General features: G+C 35.5%; 1 protein-coding gene across 1 annotated transcript; it reads left to right on the forward strand.

The window, feature by feature from the left end:
* Nucleotides 1-265: 265 nt before the first annotated feature.
* Nucleotides 266-5,784, forward strand: LOC141665686 (uncharacterized). Its single transcript, XM_074471670.1, has 5 exons — nucleotides 266-915; nucleotides 998-1,231; nucleotides 1,318-1,448; nucleotides 4,917-5,456; nucleotides 5,567-5,784. The coding sequence occupies exons 1-5, from the start codon at nucleotides 266-268 to the stop codon at nucleotides 5,782-5,784; spliced, it is 1,773 nt and encodes a 590-aa protein (XP_074327771.1).
* The last annotated feature ends 15,264 nt before the right edge of the window (nucleotides 5,785-21,048 follow it).

Below are 21,048 nucleotides of genomic sequence, written 5' to 3' on the forward strand. Positions count from 1 at the left end.
AAAAAGGGTAGTACTGAAGGGGTACCTAGGTTTGAAGTAGGACATAAGTTTGTTAACATGGCTGAGTTCAGAGATACTGTTAGGAGATATGATGTGCTTGATAGAAGAGGGGTCCAATTCATTACTAATGATGGTAGAAGATGTCAAGTGTCTTGTGAGGCAAACTGTCCCTTCTACATTTGGTGCAGTAGGGACAAGGATAGAGACTATAACTGTAAAAACACTGGTTGACACACACTTGTGCACTAAGCCATACAACAACAAAATGGCAAATGTCAAGTATTTGTGTGAAGTTTTTGGGGATAGGATCAGGAAGAACCCTCAATGGTCATGTAAGGAGATGGCTGAAACAATTAAAAATGAACTGGAAATTGAGGTTCCTAGAATTAAAGTGTTGAGGCTAAGAAAAATGGCACTTGAAGGAATTGCTGAGAGTCTTAGGCAACATTATGCTAGAGTGAGGGATTTTGGCCAAGAGGTGTTGTTAAGTAACCCTAAAAATACTGTGAAGATATCAACAACTAGATTGAATCCAGAGGATCCTGTAAAGTTCAAAAGAATCTATGTGTGCTATTATGCTCTCAAGGCTGGTTGGAAAGCAGGCTGTAGACCAGTTATTGGGCTTGATGGATGTTTCTTGAAGACTGTTTGTGGTGGTCAGCTCCTATCTGCTGTAGGTAGAGATGGAAACAACCAAATGTTTCCAATCTGTTATGCTGTGGTTGAATATGAGAATACGGATTCTTGGAGGTGGTTTCTTATGTTGCTCAAGGATGACTTAGATCTGGAGGATGGAGCTGGATTAACAATCATAAGTGATCAGCAAAAAGGGTTGGAAAATGCTGTGAAAGAGCTTCTTCCATATGTTGAGCAAAGATTGTGCACAAGGCATCTTTGTGCCAATTTCAAGAAAAAGTAATGCTCTTTCTCTACTTGATAATTTTCTGCAATGTTCACGTATATTGATTTTGACTCATGTTTGCTACTGTGCTTGCAGGTTCAACACTGGAATATTGAAGAATTTGTTTTGGAGAATTGCATTGTCAACTTACAAGGTTGCACATTTAAGGGCTATGAAAGAACTTGAGAGACACTCAAAGGCTGCACATGCTCTCTTGTCAAAACATGATCCTAAACAGTGGTGCAAATCCCATTTCCAAACACACTCCCTAGTTGACAACACAGACAATAATATGTCTGAAAGCTTTAATTCATGGATCATAAATGAAAGGTAAAACAAGTATGTAACACTCTATAATATGTAATGCACCATGATTGAATGTTATTTCCTAACTACTTGACATTGTCATGTAACAGGTTCATGCCCTTGTTGACCATGCTCCAAGAGATACATTTCAAACTACTGACAAGAATAAGAAGAAGAAGAGATGAGATGTTGAATAGTGATCTGATCCTTTGTCCTAAAATAAAAAAGACTTTGGATCTTTGTAATATCCGGGATATATCGTGTAATTATTTTTGCTATTATATAATTATTATGTGTGTTCAGTATCTATTCTGTGAGTTAATTGTTAAGTGTTATCTGTACTTGAATATTCAAAAAAATAATATTAATTGAGTATTTTAATTTTTATATGTCCAAAATAAAATATAGATAATTGTCATATCTCCCTAATTATTTTTATGTTGGTTTATGCATTTATAAGAATCATATGAAATTTCTAAAATCTTTTTCCGGGTAATTAAAATCTATTTTATAAAAACGGGAACCAACCGACGTCAACCGTTGTTACGTTTTTGGAACCCGAAACTCTTTCGAGAACTCCTTCGTAACCTAATTGTAATATTCCGAGCATATTCCATGTTTCGACTTTTTCGATCCGGCGTACGGTTTGTCCTGCGCGGGTCCCGGCGCAACATTTTCGATACAATATTCGTTTTGGTAAATCAATAAAACCCGTATTTTCGATAAACGGGAGCTTTTTATTAAACTATCACAATTATCACTTCGTAATACGTGTAACCAGGCGCTGAGACCAAGACCGCAGTACAAATTGTACTGATTTGGATAATTATCCCGAAAACCGATACCGTTTGGATCAGTTTTTACAAATAAACGTACCGTTTTATATCCGGAATGATCCAACGGGATACTAATTTTCCGTAATTATAAATAGCCTTTTACCATAATTTATTTCGTATCAAAATCAATTACAGATAGATAATTATATAATTTTCAGAGAAAAACCCTAATTTCCTAAAACTGTTCTAAGAATCAAACAAGCATTTGGAGGTGTTATTGAATTCGGTTTGGAAAGCTCGAGTAACCAATCTGAAGGTCTTGAAGAGCTCTACCAGATTCTGTAATCCATACACCTGCAGAAATCAAGGTTATTTTTCTAAAAATTTATTTATTTTCGAATTTATTTTATTAAAAATATGAATTTTTGTTTGGATGATTGTTTGTATGATTTGATGATTGCATGTTGTAGAGCTTATTTTCCTGATGATTTTCATATGTCATACGTCTGATTTGGAGTTCAATAACATGTTCAAATTTGAGTTTGATTTTCGAATTTTAAAATTAGGGTTTATAACCCGTATGAATGTTCTTAATTGAAATTTGGGGGTTTCTTATTCTGTGATAGATTGATGTTGTGTTATAGTGGGTTGTGTTCTCTGTGAAATTTGCAATCTAGTCGTATAAGTTTCATGAACCAACGAGGTCTGTAGAGAAGGGAGTTGTATTTTGAAGTTTTCCGATGTTCGCCGGAAACTGGAAAATTTCACGGCCAAATTCCGGCCAACTCAGGGATTGTTAGGATGAATTGATTGCATGGTTGTGTTCCTGGTGTTGTGTAGATGTGATCTGGAGGTGATGGTGGTCTGAGCATCCATGGAACGTGTTCTCCGGCCATACCCGACTGTTTTCTGGCGACCCCCTGGAAAATTACAGTTTAGTACCTATAGTTTTGAAAACGATGCAGTTTGGTCCCTGTAGTTTCCAGACTTTGCAAAAATTGGATTTCTGTTTTAAAAATGTTTAAAAATCATATTTCTTATTTATTTTTATTATAAAAATTCATTTTTAATTTTTGAAAATTCTAAAAATTATTATTTTAATTCTGAAAATTATTTTTAATTCACAAATAAATCTAAATTAATTAGTTAATTAATTTCAGTTAATTTCTAATTGATTAATTGGTCAATTAATTCAAAAATTAATTGATTTAATTAATTATTAATTGATTTTAATTAATTATTTAATTAGATTTAATTATTTAAAAATGATTTAAAAATTTTGAAAAATAGTTTCGAGCTTTAAAATATTATTCTAAATTATTTCCAAGGCTCGATAATTATTCTAAAATTATTTCGGAGCTAGAATTGGCCAACCGAACCCTGTTTATTAACCCGAAATTGATCCAACGACCCGTTTTAATTCCGAAAAATGTTTTAAAAATCATTTTAAATACCAGAAAGCCTATTTATGACCCGAGACTTCTTTATAAATAATATATCATTGATTACGTGATGTATTATGTGCTATATGTGACTTGTTAATTGACTATCAGTCTATATATTCGGTGTTTACTTGATTATTGCATAACTTTCAATCCGTTAATCGGATTTGGGTAAAACGAAGAGTAGATAAAAGTATGTGTTGAACAGAATTCCATGAGTAAATTATTGATAGATGCTTATGATATGTGAGCAGAAGAGGCAAGACGTAGGAAAGGGAAACAGAGAGTTAAGGAGTAAGACGATTGTGATTGGAAGCGAGTGCAGTGTAGTAAGCTAATATCAGGCAAGTATTCCGAACTTTCTCGAAATATTATAATACGTGATAGTCTTATTGATATTGCAAGTGCTTTGAAGCACTGAAACCTAAACCCTGATTCCAATTATTGTTCTTGAGCCATGAACCTTATTCTTTCTAGACCATTGATTATTGTATACCCAAACACGAACCTCAAGTATACGATACTACTCCACAAATACATGCAAACAAAATGCCAAACACTGAACTGAATTACTTGTACATTCAATCATTGTATCCTATGCATTGAAAGCCCAAATCTTTGAAACCCTGAAATGTTGATTTCTTTGTTATCCAATTCTTTCATTACCCAGCACCCAAGCTTTTAAATTACCTTATTGATCCTTACAAGGATTGAAACCCTTTCAATGTTAAACACTCATTGTTGTTAATGATTCTGGTTATTGTTTATTATTGCATATTCTGTTATTATATTAGAATTGGATTGTTTTTATAAAATTGTGGACCAGATTCGTGGTCAAACCATATAATGGTCAAGTTAGGCCAATGTGTGCCTTGGATCCAGTAGTTAGAGCAATGCTGTGTGCCTTGCTCGGGGTTAGTGCGTGACTGATCAGCAGCCTAACCTTGGTTTTTAAATTAAAAGTATAATATCCAATTCTAAATCATAATCCAATGTTCACTTGATATCATAATCATATTTACCTGATGATCATTATTCTCAGTTTTGTCATTGTGACTGGCTGAGCTAGTTAGCTCATTTGTGCGATGTTGTTTATATTCTTTCCAGTTAAAAAGGAACCAGTTGGTAGCGAGGATCCCCGATCCAGCGCGAGAGCTAGGGGTTCAGGTTGAGAAAGCTGAGCTAGTAGGCTTCTTTTGGGATAATTTAAGTTTGTAAAAGTTTGTAATAATGTTTAATACTCAGTTTGAGTTTGAATTAGTTGGGATTTGAACGGTTTGTAATATATTAGTGTGTGTGGCTTGTGTGCATACTTTAACCTATTACGGTCCGTGGTGGTTGGTAAGTAGGGTCACTGCATATATTATTATTATCTTTATTATTGTTATAAGCAGGTTATAAATAAGGTGTGTGTGTGGACCCCAAACTTCTGACCCGGTTTTGGAGGGCGCCACAATCTTCTTGTGACTGAATCTAGAAAATGGTCTGCAGCATGGGATGGAGATAGAAAATTTCAAGTCAAATGTGGAACAAAGGCAGTTACAGTTGATTTAGAGAGGGGCACATGTGATTGTAGGATGTATGACCTAACAGGCATACCATGCCAACATGCCATAGCTGCTATACACTCAAGGAGGCACCAACCACAGGAATATGTGTCTGATTACTATAAAAGGGAGAAATATCTTGAAAGCTACAAACACTCTCTTGAGGCAATGAAAGGTGAGGAATACTGGGACTTTCACTCAGAAGAAACAATGCTGCCTCCTGACATTCCCAAGAAACTCAGAGGAAGACCAAAGAAAATGAGAAGGAGGGAGGAGTGGGAAGGTGGCATCAGAAGTCAGGCTACACCATCTCAAGGAATTGTCCTACAGAGGTATAGCAACAGAAGAGTGATGCATTGTAGTAATTATAGACAGCCAGGGCATAGAGTCTCCAAGTGTCCAACAAAGAATACAGATGCCACACCTGAACAGATAAAAGAGAAAGATGCTGCAACTGAGACAAGAAAGAAGAAAGACACACAGGGTGTACAGTGAAGAAGAAGGCCAAGGAGGTGGCAAGACAGAAGCTTGTTGTGAGAAGACCTACTAAGGGAATCACAATAAATGAACCACAGACTCAAGGTTCACAAACAGGCTCTAAACATCCAAAAGGCAAAAAGGACATATACAAGGGGAAAGGTAAGCAACTGGTAGAAGAAGATGAAGGAAGTTTGGATGATGACAGTGATGCTAGTGACAGGGTTGCAGAGGAGGTTTGGAAGTTATTTAAGGATGACTACTTTCAAGGCAATGAAGGAATTCAGAAAAAGATGAAGTTGGTGATAGAAGTTGAAGCACAAGAAGATGCATAGATGGTTGAGCTTGGAGATGATGAGCCCTTGGCCTCTTTCAAGAAAATTCCAAGGAAGAAAATGCCTTTGGTTAAAGGCCAAAATGGTGATGAGTGGTCTAACAGTGGCAAGGATTATGTGAGGTTCAGTGATGAGCTTAGAGGCCCTGTAGGTACAAAGGCAGTTTTCATGCCAACACCTGGATTGGTGCCTTTCAGACCACCTAGGGCTACACCACCTGCAAACACACCACCTCCTAAACCAGAGCAGAGGCCAAGGGCTGTAGCAGCCCCTAGAAGTTATGGTTTCAGACTCTGTATTGAGTTAAAAAGGTTAAGTGGCTTCAAGAATACTGCAGAAGATCCAATTAACCTAGGGGAATGAATTTTTAAGTAATGTTGCTTTTGGAAGTTTTATTTAAGCCAATTCTATTAAGTCTCTCTTGAACTTGTTATTGTTAAGACTGTTGCAACTTTTGTTTAAGTATTTGGTATCTCTTAAGACTGATGTAACTTGTGTTTGTAAGACTTATTTATGATGAATGGTTTCTATTTTGCAATTTGGTATCTGTTATATTATTTTTCAGTTATTATCATGGTGAAAATGACTATCTAATTTGTCCCAAATTATACCAAAAGGTGGTCCATATGACCTGTTCATTGATTACAACCATTACAAATGCATTCAACCATACAATCTATTCAAACCATTACATTCACTACTCCTAACTACCATTACACATGCATCTTTACTGCCATCATAAACCAACTAATTCATATTCATTACAAATGCAACCACCATCACAGCAAATAGCACATAGAACTTGAGTTATTTTTTCAACTTTTTCTTCTCATCCTCTAACCGACTTCTTACATCAATCAACACCTTTCTTTCCTCCTTCAAAATCTTCCTTTTTTCAACACTTTCCTCTAAGTCTTATTGAACAAGTTTTAACTTCTCCTCCAAATAAATTCTCCGGTGGTTCAAGTGAGTTATCACTTCCATTGATCTAGGGCAGAATTCTTCCTCAAACCATTGAAAAAAATGGCAGCCTTCACCTTCCTACAATTAACAAATTTTAAACATTATTTACAACAATAAAAAAACATAAAAAAGAATCAAAATATTACCTTTGGTATGGCACAAGTATAGAAACGCCTTCCCGGATTTTTTAAAGTCCATGAAACACATGTTCTAGCTCGTCTCCCACAAAAACACATTTTGTATTCTTCCTTCTTCACCGACTGCACAGAGGAGGAACTATCCGCAACTCTACCCATGGGGCTTTGACACTTAGACATATGAGTAGCAACTATACTGAAGGAATTGGGGAGAAAATCACAGGATTTTGATTTGTGTTCATTCAACTCTAAGAACCCTAGTTTATATATGTATAAGCACTACGATATATAGACGTTGCTATTTAGCCACGTCAACAGACTTTACCGTTACATCCATGCTGTCCAAACCATCTCCGCCACGTCCACTCTCCCGTCAAGTCAACGTCTTTGACTAACGGGGAAGTCATTACTCTCAACTAGAGTGGTGTCATCGAGACCCCGATAACTAGAAGGGTATTTTTGATATGTCACCCTCACTTCAGTGACTACTTTGAGATTTAAGCCATATTTTATATGCTTAGAAAGTATTTCTAAAATTACTAATTATCCAGAGAGTGATTGTCATGTATATCAGTCATATATCCTATAGGTGATTATTTAAGGATAATTATAAATATTTAAGTGCTAGTATCTAACTTATAGATATTTAGTATATATTTATTTAAGATTTATTTTGGGTAGTTTGGACTATGGAAATTGAAGCAATTTAATGATTTTATTTGTTCCATAATTCAAACTAACTTAAAATAAATAAGCAGCATGATTGATTATAACTAAATTTGTCAACAATTGATATCTAGTATATTGATTGTAACTTATGTGTTATAAGTTAATTATGATATTTTGGTTTTAGTGAATTTAACAATGTTTACATCTCAAGAATTCACTGAAATCAGAATCATGATTGTAGCATGATTAGTTGTATGCTGATTTTTGACTTATATCAATTAATGATATTTAGTTAAGAGTTTAACTATGAACTAATTGTGAAGTATTAGTATTTGTGGCATTACTTAGAACTCCTCCAAGTAATCAATGTTTATTCTCGATCACTTATACTAATATACAAAGTGTGAAAATATTTCTTAAAGTACAACTATGGTTATTGTGTTTGATGCTTTATTAAAAGTACCCTATGTTATCCACTTAGAATAATTTTTATACTTATTTGCAAATTCCTAAACACTTTGATAATAGTTGCAATACTCAATGGATCAAAGTATATGGAACTTAGAATGTTTTTCTAAGATTGCAAACAAGATAATATTGGTTAATATTGCTTTGTTTATCGAACCAATATTGTTTGAGATATTACAGTTGTTAAGAATTAACAATTATATGATATATGAAATTTAATGCTAATGTCTATTTGATTGATGATTGGTATTTAATTCATTGATATCTTATTATAATATACTTGAATTATGATGTTAGACAATTCCATGTCAAATCAGTTTCATGATTTAAATTATATTAAATAGGATGCAACATAATTATTGGTATCTAAAGTACTTGACAAGTATCAGACAATGATATATTGTTCATATTTTGTTGTAGATAATTGTGAGATTTTAAGTTCTAGGGAATTTATATGAGTTTCTATATCTGAAAGATTCACTTTAATTTAAAATCAGCAGCATAGTGTTTCTTATTAAGATTATTTATCAATAAACAATGTTGTTGGTAATAATTTTATAAAGATAGATTATGGAGCTTTTGATATGAATGAGAATTTCTTAGACTTTACCTTAAGTGAACAATGCTTTTACAAAAACTCATTCATATTGAAAGACAAAATCTTTCTTTCTCTTCTTAATACTACTAGGTCATCAATCTGTGTCTTATCAAATCATTTATCTTTTTAGGCATAAAAACAGACTTGTGCACTCGAACAGTTTTAGGAGAAAATCAAACTTCTTTCTACATTGGTGATTGCTTACTTCATTAAAATCTTTTAAAATCACTATTGGACATCATCTTTCTCAAAAAATTAAATGCATAATTTTTATTCATTATAGATCTTAAGTGCATTTTATCTCTATATTTCCATATGTTTTATGATGCAGGTTCAACCTCCAATGGCCTTCTTTCATTGATAGTCATGAGGTTGAAAACCCACAATTTCTATCCCTGACTGTAAAGACAAACACAGAAACAGAACCAACCAACACTCACTTACCCCTAAAATGAAGTATGAATGAGCGTGAGGGAGAAAGTGCCTTAGTGCACCACATAAGGAAGGTTCTGAAGTCAACCCAGCAGATATGTCTCCTACAAAGATGAGTAGTATTGAAACCGAGGCAACTGCTAGCCCCCATACATCTTCTCAAAAAGATGTAGTGGCTGAAAAGGCACAGAAACAGTAACTAGATTCATCATCTCAACAGGGTGTGTCTAATGAAATACTCCTGTCGACCAGGGTATCCGATGTAGTGTCACCACCTCAAACATAAACAATTCTTGATGCACAAAGGTAGGTTACACACACAAAGAATGAGTTGACTGAAACAAAAGTTTTGACCATTTTAAGGTCCGATTCGATTGTTCAATGTTCTTTATTGGACCAATTGCCTTTACAGGTGTTAGGAGAAGATACTGATTCAATAGCCATATCTCAGTGGTCAGTGTCTACCTCCCCAGGCTTAAATCCCCTAGATGCATCTCGGCAACTTGTTGACAATGATTCAGATTTACCTGATGAGTCACAAGGAAATGTCTTCACAGAAATTAGAAGGGAACTTTGATCTTTATTCTAAATTTTTTGGATCACTGTTTGCCTTCCCAGAGTTCAAATCTTGAACCCTCAACGGGAAACTAGCAACTTGTAGATTATGACTCAGATTCACCTGACGAGTCTAACACGGATGGGGATTTGCGAACTCCCATTGCACCACCTGTAACCTCCTTAAGGATGGCTAAGGTGATTTTCCTTGCAGGTATACCTGGATTTTGGAGCTATGAGAGGAGTGATACACTTGTGAGAATGAGTGTAAACACGAGTGGAGAGAAGAGTAAAACACATATGAGGTGCATGAAACAGAATCACACACTCACAGTGAGGAAGAAAGAGAAACACCATATCCCATTCCCTATCCCTAAACATGGTTCTTGTTACTTCGTGTTTCGAATCTTTTTATGATTGGAACCTAACTCTTAGGGAACTAAAATTTACAGATTGGATTGGAATACTTCTGAACTTAACAAGTTGGGAGCTAACAATTGGTAACAATTGGTGATCTCACAGTTGGGAGGTATAAGGAGTTGAGAAGATTAGTGAACATGATGATTAACGGTGAAGCCATTTTAACAACATTTAAAGGGAAATGGTTGATCAGACTATGACTTGTTATTTCTTTTCCATCCAAGTAAAATATGAGAACTCCTTCAGATAACAACATACATTCCTTCTCTAAGGGGGAGATAAAAGATTATATAATTGTTTTGAGGATTCCTCAACTAAGGGGGAGAAATAGCAGACAGGAGGAAAAAGATAAAACACAAGTACACTACACCATACCATTGTTGTTTGTAACTACGGATCCTATTGTACGGGAGAGGTGGTAAAAACGAAGGTGATTTCCTAGTGATCAGAAGAAGTGGTTTGATTCATCACTATTCTTCATAAGGGGAGAAGCTTTTTTTCCAAAAGGGGAGTACCATTGGTAAACGAAGGTGATCTCCTTTAAAAAGTTGATTCTCATAGGGGGAGAAGCAAGAGAGATATGCACTCCTTAACAGGAAATGTGGTTGTACAAAAGAAGCTGTTGATCATTACTTCGAGATTGAGAAGTGTTATCAGGAAGAGATTTGAAGAACCAAGGAAATGAAGTTGAAACTACTTAAAGATCTGTTCAGTGCTAGAGGAACAAGCATCTTTCATTTCAGTTACTCAAGAAATCTAGAAATGCAGTATTTGATCCAGAAAACCAGTAACATTATTTACAAGTCCTGGCACTTTACTTTTTCTAGTTGTTAGTTGAGTTATCCTCTCTATTTAATTTGTTTGTTATGTTTAACAATCAAATAGGGGGATATTGTTGGTGAGACTGTGTGGCTGTATAAACAGTTACATAATAACTCAACACGAGAGCAACACTAGAACATGACAGGTTAATAATACTACGTCTACACAGGAAATCAGAAGAAATGAAGACAAGGAAAATATAAAGAATTAGAAGATTAGAAGAAGGCTTGAAGTCTGTTTATAGGTCACTGAAAGAAGTTCATGAATATGATCATGCCTCAGTAAAGAATAAAGATTAAAGACTTTCAAGGTTTCAGAAATGTTGAAGATTTAGCGTATAAGTGCTACCAGAAGATTTCAGTGTATTAGCATTGATTGAAGATAGACAGTGTTCGAAGCATAGGAATCTGATAGATATATTTGAGATGTCATGTCTAATATGAGTCATGTTTAGTTTTCAGATCTTAAGAAACAGGATATATCAGGACTTACTGAAATCAGGACTTACTGGAAGTCAGAACTTAATATCAGAACTTAAGGTAATATCAGAACTTAAGTGCGGGAAGACTTACAGATAAGGAAGGAAGTTGATTTACAGTAGAAGATCGAGACTAAAATAAAAGAAGATATGCATGTAAAGAGTTAGAGCACTAGAAAACTTGTAGAAGATATCTGATTGATATATTTTAGGAGACATAATTATATTCCATATCAATTAGAAGTTATCTTGTAACTGTTGTAATAACCCCAATTTTTGGAATTTTTGAAACACGGATGAATAGTAACTTTTGCTGATGATGCTGATTAAGGAAAATTATCAGACCACGCTATATAGGAGTACTGTTATGGAATTTCTAAGATCGTATTAGTATTCCATAAAATAAATAAGTGTATGTAAAGATCGTCAGAATCCAAATTCGAACATTTTGATTTTTCCCGAAAATCCACCAGATACCGAAAGAATTGAGTATAAGGTAACATGATTAAAATGATTTAAATTCAAGGATTATAAGAGAGGATCATAAAAGGAATATAATGTATTGGGAAAGATTAAGGAAACCTAAGTAATAAGATCCCGGGTATGATCCCTCAAATAATAAACGAGAACGAAAGTTAAACGAACCGTATAACAGATCAGCGGTCATTAGCCAAGTAATTAGGGGTTAATCAAAGAGGTTAATGGACGATGATGTCATCACACCAACAAGAAGAGGACAAGTGTGAGAGGGTGACATCACATGATGACCTAAGCATGACATAAGGGAAGGAGGTGTGGTTGATTAATAACCACACAATTTTTCATGGTTAAAAAGGTAATTAATCAAAAACAAAAGCTAGCAACCAAGCAAATAACATAAATCAAAAAGAGAAGAGTTGACTTGCAAGAAGAAGCTCTCGGCCAAAATAAACACAGCAACTTCAAACTGCCATATCTCCTTCAATACTCACTCAAATGTTGTGTTCTATAACTAGTTTGAAAGGTATTGAGATGGCCTACAACTATTGTTCACAAGTCTCGTCCAAATAAGTAGGGTACGACCCTCATTTTTACAGTTCTTTAAATCGGACTTTTAGAAACTTCAAATCCTAACTTTGTGTTCTTGATATCTTTGGAAAGATCAAGCTTGTAAGAGGCTTCCTAAGGCTTCCTAACAACTTAACACCTCCCAAGGAAGGTATAAACATCAAACCCTAGCCTTAAATTTATTTGTTAGTAAGTTTAATTGTTGGTTTTGTGAAATGAGAAGCATAGATTGTGATTATTAGTAGTTTGGTTTGATTTGGAAGTGTTTGGGTAATTAAAGCTTGATTATAGTTTATAGGTCTTGATTATGGTTGTTTGAGTTGAAAAACTTGGAGGTTATGGACTGATGTGATATATTTTAGGTGAAGTTTTGTTGTATTGATGGTTATGAGTTGGTTGGTGGTTGATTGGAGTAGTTTAAACTTTTGTAATCGCGTAAACATAGCCGTCGTAATGTCCGATTTACTTTAAGACTGTTTTGTTCTTAACAATCAGGACCCTTGAACTCACTGTTAGGTTTTGACCATTGCCATGATTATATAGTTCATGTTACGAGCTTCGTTTTGATATGTGGTTCGTTTGAATCCGATGTACGGTTTAGGAGAAATGACCGTTTTAAGTAACGGCATTTCGCGACCGAACCATTACCCCTCGCCTTACTTTGAAACATAGGTTAAAGACCTTAAAGGACTAATTGGGGTATGAAACAATTATGTTAAGTGGATTAGGCAGTTGGTAAGGTACTCGCGAAAGAATCGCTTTAAAATTCTTAATGGTTAATTTATTAAGAATGGTGGAGCCGAGGGTACTCGAGCGACTTAAGTAAATCGTTAAGCGCGAAAGCGAACGTTAGGACTCTAAATGGTTAAAGTCTAGTTTCTTAAGCGACCGGGGTTTAATTCCGACTTATGTTCTTGTTCATAGGTTATCGGACCCACTCTAAGCTTAAGTCTATCCGGGAGCACTCAGGAAAGTTTTCTACCCGTATAACTGTTATTGTAATGTATATGTGTATATGCATTATCTTGTGATAGATGCATGATTGTTATTAGCAAATTCTTGCGATATATTGGAGCATGTGATATGGTATATATGCATGTCTGTTTTGTAATCTTGATATATATATGTTGGTTCAAATGCTTATTAGTTGCATAATACCTATGCTAGAGATAAGCAGTAGTTGCGTATACCCTGAGGATAGGGGACCCAAAGGTGAACCCTTTTCTAAAACCGGGAGTAGATGTTCCCGAGTATATGATATATATATATATAGTTATAAATATATATATTGATATAGTTTTCAAAACTATTAATCGAATAAGGTTTATTCGATAACTTTATATTATTTAATGAATATTATTTTGAATATTCATTCGAGGACTTATGACTCCGTTTATTTTATTAATGAATATTATTTTGAATATTAATTCGAGGGCTTATGACTCCGTTCATTTTATTAATGAATATTATTGTGAATATTCATTCGAGGGCTTATGATTCCGTTTATTTTATTAATGAATATTATTTTAAATATTCATTCGAGGACTTATGACTCCGATTATTTACTAAGTAATATTCTTGATTTTATTAAAGAATAATGTTTCGATAATCAAACTTATTTTTGATTATTCAAATAAAGATAGTACTTTGGTATAAGGATATCTTTGGTTATTTAATCCCCATTTCAAGTATGAGTTTTAACACTTCTACTTCGATTATTTTTATAGAGATTATCCTTTTTGGTAATATTATTTAAACAATAATATTCAGATATTTTCTAATATATCGGGACTGATTTACTTTATTAAATCAGCATTACTCCAAACACTCTTTAAAGTATTTTCGAGTCTTCAAAATGATTTTTAAAGGTTAGAGCGGATCCCAAAACTCGTTTTCAAATTTAAGATCTTCCTTTTTGAAGGGGACTTGAATACTCGTTCAAAAATCTAAAGGATCCGGCTCTGTGGTGTATTTTATATTCGCAACGAGGTTGCCGTTTTGATAAATGAATTGATTACTTATCCAACGTTCTGGAAGTAAGTCCATCTATTTGAGTCGGCATAAGCAACATGGGCTCAGTGGGCGTCCATGAAAGTGTAAGTGGCTCAGTGGGAGTCCATCAAATGCGTAAGTGGCTGAGTGGCAGTCCAGCATAAGGTCCTATTGTGACCAGGGTGATGACCAGTGGGGAATTCATCCATCTACTAGTAGAAAAGGTTACTTATTGGTATCTTTGCCTGATCAGCAAGATATCAGGTTTATGCCAAGGTTTTCTCCTTTCCAAATTCATTGGATATTGCAACTCTGTTTATAATTTTCATAACAGAGGTTTTCAAGGAGTGTATGAAATGTATATATATATAAGTGTATATATATATCGGGACTTAATGAAGTACCTCGTAACTTTATTATTTATAATGATATTCAAAGATTGAATCTATTCAAATCTTGTCTTGTAGTCTCAACAGTGTGATGAACTTTTGAAACTGATTATAACTTGAACGGTGGTAGTTCAAGTAGTATTTGGAAAAGATATAAGTATATTGGAGTATCTTGTAACTTCATCTTTTAAACTTATATCTGGTTAATGATTATCTTATGCATGACAAAGATTTTCACAAAAACATTGAGACAAGGTTAGATATATGAGATCACCTTGCAACGATATTTTTATACAGTTATAAACTGGAACTCTGTGTATATTAAGCATGGAAGAGGACTTCTAAGATTTTGAAAAGTATATAAGTATATATACTGAATATTTTGCGACTTCGTCGCATTAAGATATCAAACTTGGTTCATTTCTTCTTAACCAAGACTTTCATGAGTACTATGAGAATGCTCATATACTGTTAATTATTATACATATTATTTCGGTGGGCTTGTTGTTCACCCTTGCTTTCTTCTTCATCACACAACAACAGATAGAAAAGATGAACAGGACCAAGCTCCCGATTCGCAAGCGGTTAGGAAACGTTCCGTAGTTTCCTGTAGGCGTTGATGCCGTTATAGCCGAGGTAGGATCTACCAATAGGCTAGGCTTTCAACTTTTGATGTACCAGACTTATGTATATTTATGAATTGTAATAATGGCAAAGAAATGTAAATTTATTCAGAAACCCTTTTAAGGTGTAATGGCATATAATTGTGGAATAAAGTGACTTGTATTATTTTTTTGGTATTCATCTCTGAGACTATAACTTGTGGTGTGTGTGTATATTATGGGGTCACAGTATGTAGCAGTTGGTTGTTTATTAAGATTAAGTGTTATTATGGGAAATGGAACTCGTGACAACCCGGATCCTCGACCCCGAATTTGGGGGTGTTATAGAAATGGTATCAGAGCTAAGCGTTATAAACCTCAGAGATGATGTGACGTTAAAATAATAAGTCCACTAAGATAATAATGACTCTTGCCAAGTTCATAGTTAGACTACCTAACGTAGTACTGACAGTTAAAACCCTTATGGGAACCCTTATAAATATCGTGATAGAAGCGTAGTTCGTTATCGTACATGGTAGCGGGACTCCGAACCCTAAAGTTGAGGAGCAACAATGCGATGATGTTTTATTACTTATTGGAGATCAGATTATGGATCCGATAGAGCGTCCTAACGCGGGACCGGATGATGTTCATATTGAGGATGTAGCGGTTGAGGATGTTGTCCTAGAAGGGATAGTTGCTGAGGAGGATCCCATGGAGGATCCTGACAAGAATGAATAAAGGACCACTGATGAATTGATGACCATGGTTAGGTCGACTACCAGAGGTAGGATTGGTCGGTCACTACCAGAGTTTCGTTCAAGTTTGTAAAGATAGTAGCCCCCTTTAACGCGGCTTACTCGTAAGACTGAGAAGTTTGAATGGACAGAGAAATGCGAGAACAGCTTTCAAGAACTGAAGCAAAGATTGGTGATGGCCCCTATGTTGGCATTGCCGTATGGAAAAAGGAGATTTTGTGATTTGTATTGACGCTTCGCATAAGGAATTAGGGTGCTTCTTATACAACACAGCAAGGTAATCGTGTACGCGTCAAGATAATTAAGGGAATATAAAATTCGATATCCCCACCCATGAGCTTGGGCTCGTGGTAATAGTTTTTCCCTAAAGATTGGATGCACTACTTGTATGGAGAGAAGTGCGAGATTTACATAAGCCATAAGTTCTCTAGTACATTTTCACGTAGAAGGAGCTCAACATACGCCAGAGGAGGCGGTTAGAGCTAATCAAGAATATTGATTGGGAGATTCTTTATCATTCGGGGAAAGCCAATGTGGTGGCTGATGCCCTTAGTAAAAAGGAGAAACTCATGATGATAATGTCTTTGGGAAAGTTGATAAGAGATTTTGCGAAAATGGAAATAGATATGAAGGTAATCGGAGCCGGTACTGAAAAGCTGTTTGAGATTGCAATACAGTCCGAATTATCGGAAAAGAACATATTGTGCCAGAAAAAGTGATGAATGAAGGCAGAGAGCCAACAATTAGATAAAAGATTTATACCGAGAAAGATGATAAGGGAATAATGAGATATTCCTACAGAATTTGGGTTCCAAATGTTCAAGAGCTTAAAGATGAGATCTTAGATGAAAGCTAGTTTGAGGAATAAGATTTAGAGCAAACCCTGAACGTGATAGTCAGGGAGGTTGCCATCAAGATAGAAGGAACCCATAACATAATGAAGTGGAAAATGAGGATTAAAAACATGTAGGACGACCCCGATTATGGAAATGAGGGAACGTTCAGACTAAGCAAACAGAAGTCGAGTAAGGAAAGGAGACCCGAGACGGTACTCCTATACGATAATTTATGGACCTTTCTAGACAGAACTTAGACTATTATCCCCAACCACCACCCTGAGGAAACAATGCGGTGAGAAATTCTTTCAGGACCTCTAAGTCGCTAAGCTCTCAGAGTTCCAAGGAACAAGCTGACCCAGTCGAGGCAAGAGCCTGGCTAAAGGAAATATATGAATCATTTGAGATTCTAAATGATTGACGAATCACAAAAGAATGTTTTTGTCACTTACCCTCCTAAGAGAGAGGCCACCCGCTGGTGAAAGGAAAAGGAAGGCATGGAGCAAGAGATTATAATAAACTGATTTAAGTTCAGTCAATTGTTTTCAGGAAAGTACTTCCCAAGGTTATGGAGATAGTGTAAAAGCTTTAGAGCCAGAACAAAGGCAGAAGAGTATGATGAATTATGAATCTAAGTTGTAAAAGTTGTCAAGATTCGTTCTGAGGACACGAATCCAGAATGACGGGATGTTTGAAATCAATGCTTATGTTGTGTTGGTTCATGAAATAATGATAAGAGAAAGGAAAATAAAAAGAAACTAAAGTGGAAAGGAATATAAAGGAAATAGAGTTTGAGGAATGATAAGGGAGTTGGGTATGAGGAAACCCTAAAGACTCGTAGCAATAGAAATAGAAAAGTATGTACTCGTCAGGATGAGGGTGATTCACCATGAGTTAAAGTTGATGATTGAAGGAATAAGAGATACATATATTTTATCCCCTGTAAGTTGGGAGGATTCGAGGAAACCTTGAGATAGTTCGAAGGATAAATAATGAGACGCAGATAGACTGAGGAGACAAGAAAGTAAGAAATTAGGAAAAATTGGATGAAGGAAGTGACCTTCAAGAATGTGAAGTGTAAGACCGGTGGCAGGATACCCAGAAAGGGAGACGCCAGGTAGGAAATATATCCCAACATTGAGATGACTGTTGAGATAAACAACAAAAATAAATGAGGAATTATTAAGAAGAAGTTCACGTTGAACACGACCAATATCTTCCAGAACACCCCTGTTATCATTACCGAATCAGGCAAGAAAAGTGGATAACCATTATTATCTTTTGGAGGCCATATGGATTGACCTCATTTTGGATAAGGATACTATTATAAAATTTGGTATAGAATATCGAGGTGGAAATGATTGAATAAGATACCCTTATCAGGGATATATGACTTGATTTATCCATGAAAGGATGCAAGTACCTTTTTAAAGGTGGGATTAAGGACATAACCTCAATAGCTTGAGATGAACCATGGGGGATGCATAAAGGATGGCATTTCACCCTTAATAGGGACATTATGAGTTTGGGTAGTATGGAACGAAGGACTAAGGTAACAACAACCTTTAAGTATCAGTGGAGAAAATTTTCAGAAGTATATAGACAATGATTCTGGTATAAAAAAAATGGTATCTTGATATGCCCTGTATCTAGGGAATACAGGAGGAACGATTCAAGGAAAACCTTAGAGGTTTTACAAGGAGAAAGGTAATATTCAAAATTCTCAAGAATAGAAATTATGATAAAGGAAATATGACGTAATTATAATGATGCCAAGTGGGGCACGTGTTAAACCACGAGAAAGTATGGATCGGACCAGTAAAGGTCGAAATTGTTCAGGGCAATTAGGACCTAAGATAAAAGATGTCCTAAGTATGATCGAGAGTCAATCGTGACAGTGATTAACCTCTAAAGACTGAGGCAATAACTTATGGAAAAAAATTGTGATATATTTTTTTTTACTCATCAGATTTCAAGGAAAACATCTTCACACAAGCAGTGATTGGAAATGAGGTAGAGAATTTAGTTGGAGATCTTTCAAACGACATTGATTGTAAGGAAATTTTACTATCAGGAAAGGCCAAAGAGGTGGCCGACACTTTAAGTGTAAGAGAACAGTTATAGGCGTTCGTGCCAGAGAAATACAGTAATGATGGTTGAAGCCGTGAAGGTTGTATTATGGTTTGGAAGATTGACATTCCTTCTGATGACTGTGCAATACCCAACCGTAATAGTAGTTTGGTAAAGGTTTAATTTGTGTAATCGCCATGAGCGGGCTATCTATCTTAAAAGGTCCTATCTTGAGAATAATTCAGGACCATGTTTTAAAAAGGACTAAACGAACCTTCGAGTTAAGTCTTCTATTGAAGGCATATGATTAAGAATGGTATTAGCCTGCTATCGTTGCTTTGATTGAAACTCTTCTACAATTTTATCTGCTTCATGTCATGAAAGTACGTCAGGATCTAGAGTGTTCTTCATGAATTATGAATGGTGATTATGTTAACTCCTTAGAAGAATTTGATACGACAGGTATGGACTCCGTATGGTTAGCTATTAAGATCCCAGGAAAAAGAATGACTACAGTGGGTCAGCGATGGACCATAGTAATGCAACAATGATTCTGCGAGTAATGAGTCGATTACAACCGTAAGAGTTGTATTAGAATGGATGTTGAGATTGAGTACCACTAATCGGGTCGTGGTGATGTATAAGTTATCATTGATAGACTAATCAAGTCGATTATCTACCTATTGAATATTTATTCCTTCTTAGGAATAGAGAGTCGTATTATTACGAAGAAGGTTGCGGTGCAAGCATAGAATTCTATTAACGATGGTCTAGAATGAAATCCCAGATTCAATTTTTGATGTCAAGGGAGTTTCAAAGGTGATTGTGTATAAGCTCGAGGAAGAGCATGGGTCCATAGAATGATGGACGGAATATCAAAAATAATTAGGCATGTGAAATACGATGCTATAATGCTTAATGTTGATTTATATACATATATGTTTTGTTCTCCTATGATAAACCTCTATAGTTCAGAGGTAGATTTCAAGCCAGATATTTTGTGGCGGTATATATTTTAATATATATACAATTCTCTTCAATTCGTTCTTTTCTTTCCTTTTCATTTCATGTAAGCTGAGAAGAACAACCCTTCCAGAAGGGGAGGTATTGCCAAATGACTATCTATCTGTGTGATAGAAGCCTAGTAGGATACCATCTATTATTTAATTGCTTGTCAAGTACTAAAGGTTGGCCACCTTCTGTACTAACTATGCGATATAACAAGTGTTCATGATCATAGTGATCTCTCAACAAATTCCTTTACTTCTATATGATGGATCAAGCTTTCGAAGATAGAAGCAGCTAGAAAGGAAGTAGTATCAGTACAGTGGTATTCTGATTCTAACACGTTCGTGATACTAAGGTTGACGTGGTTATTAAAAGGTTATAGAACGCTAACGAGCAAAAGTGTAACCAGTATAGTATTATGTACGGAAGATAGTAACGACTACAAACTGGAAAAGAATGGGTATTGAGAAGTAAAAGCTATAATGCTAGAAGCTATGATGAGAGTCGGTGCCATAGACTTGAAAGAATTTGGAATGATCACTTAACGCGGATTAAGTTTTCTCACGATAATCGATCGTATGTCAGTATCGAGGTATCGCCTTATAAGATCCTTGAGGAAAGACAATGTCGATCTCCCTTATGATAGGATGAAGTTGGAGAGCGCAAGATACTCGGACCAGCAGTGGTCCAAAGGACCAAGGATATAATAGATTTAATCAGAGGACGGCTGGTAGTAGCCCAAGATGGGCACACGAAGTATGTTGATTTGACACAAAAGGACAAAGAATAAGAAGTAGGGGACCTAGTGTTGTTATAGGTATTCCCTTAGAAAGGATGGATAAGGTTCGGAAAGAAAGGAAAGCTAAGCCCATGAATTGTTGGACCCTTGGATATATTAAGACGTATTGGAAAATTAGCATATGAGCTAGCCCTACCCCCGAACATGTAGCAAGTTGATAACGTGTTCCACATATCAATGTTAAGGAAGTGTAATTCGGATGCCAGACAAATAGGGGCATA

The sequence above is a fragment of the Apium graveolens genome, chromosome 6 (genome assembly GCF_009905375.1).
Source record: "Apium graveolens cultivar Ventura chromosome 6, ASM990537v1, whole genome shotgun sequence".
Lineage (NCBI taxonomy): Eukaryota > Viridiplantae > Streptophyta > Magnoliopsida > Apiales > Apiaceae > Apium > Apium graveolens.

What these genes read in the sequence shown, in the direction of transcription:
- LOC141665686 (XM_074471670.1), top strand. Translation starts at nt 266, where the DNA reads ATGGCAAATGTCAAGTATTTGTGTGAAGTTTTTGGGGATAGGATCAGG. An exon ending in TCATGGATCATAAATGAAAG is followed by an intron (nt 1,232 to 1,317) that starts GTAAAACAAGTA and finishes GTCATGTAACAG; the next exon opens with GTTCATGCCCTTGTTGACCA. An exon ending in AAAGAAGAAAGACACACAGG is followed by an intron (nt 5,457 to 5,566) that starts GTGTACAGTGAA and finishes GTTCACAAACAG; the next exon opens with GCTCTAAACATCCAAAAGGC.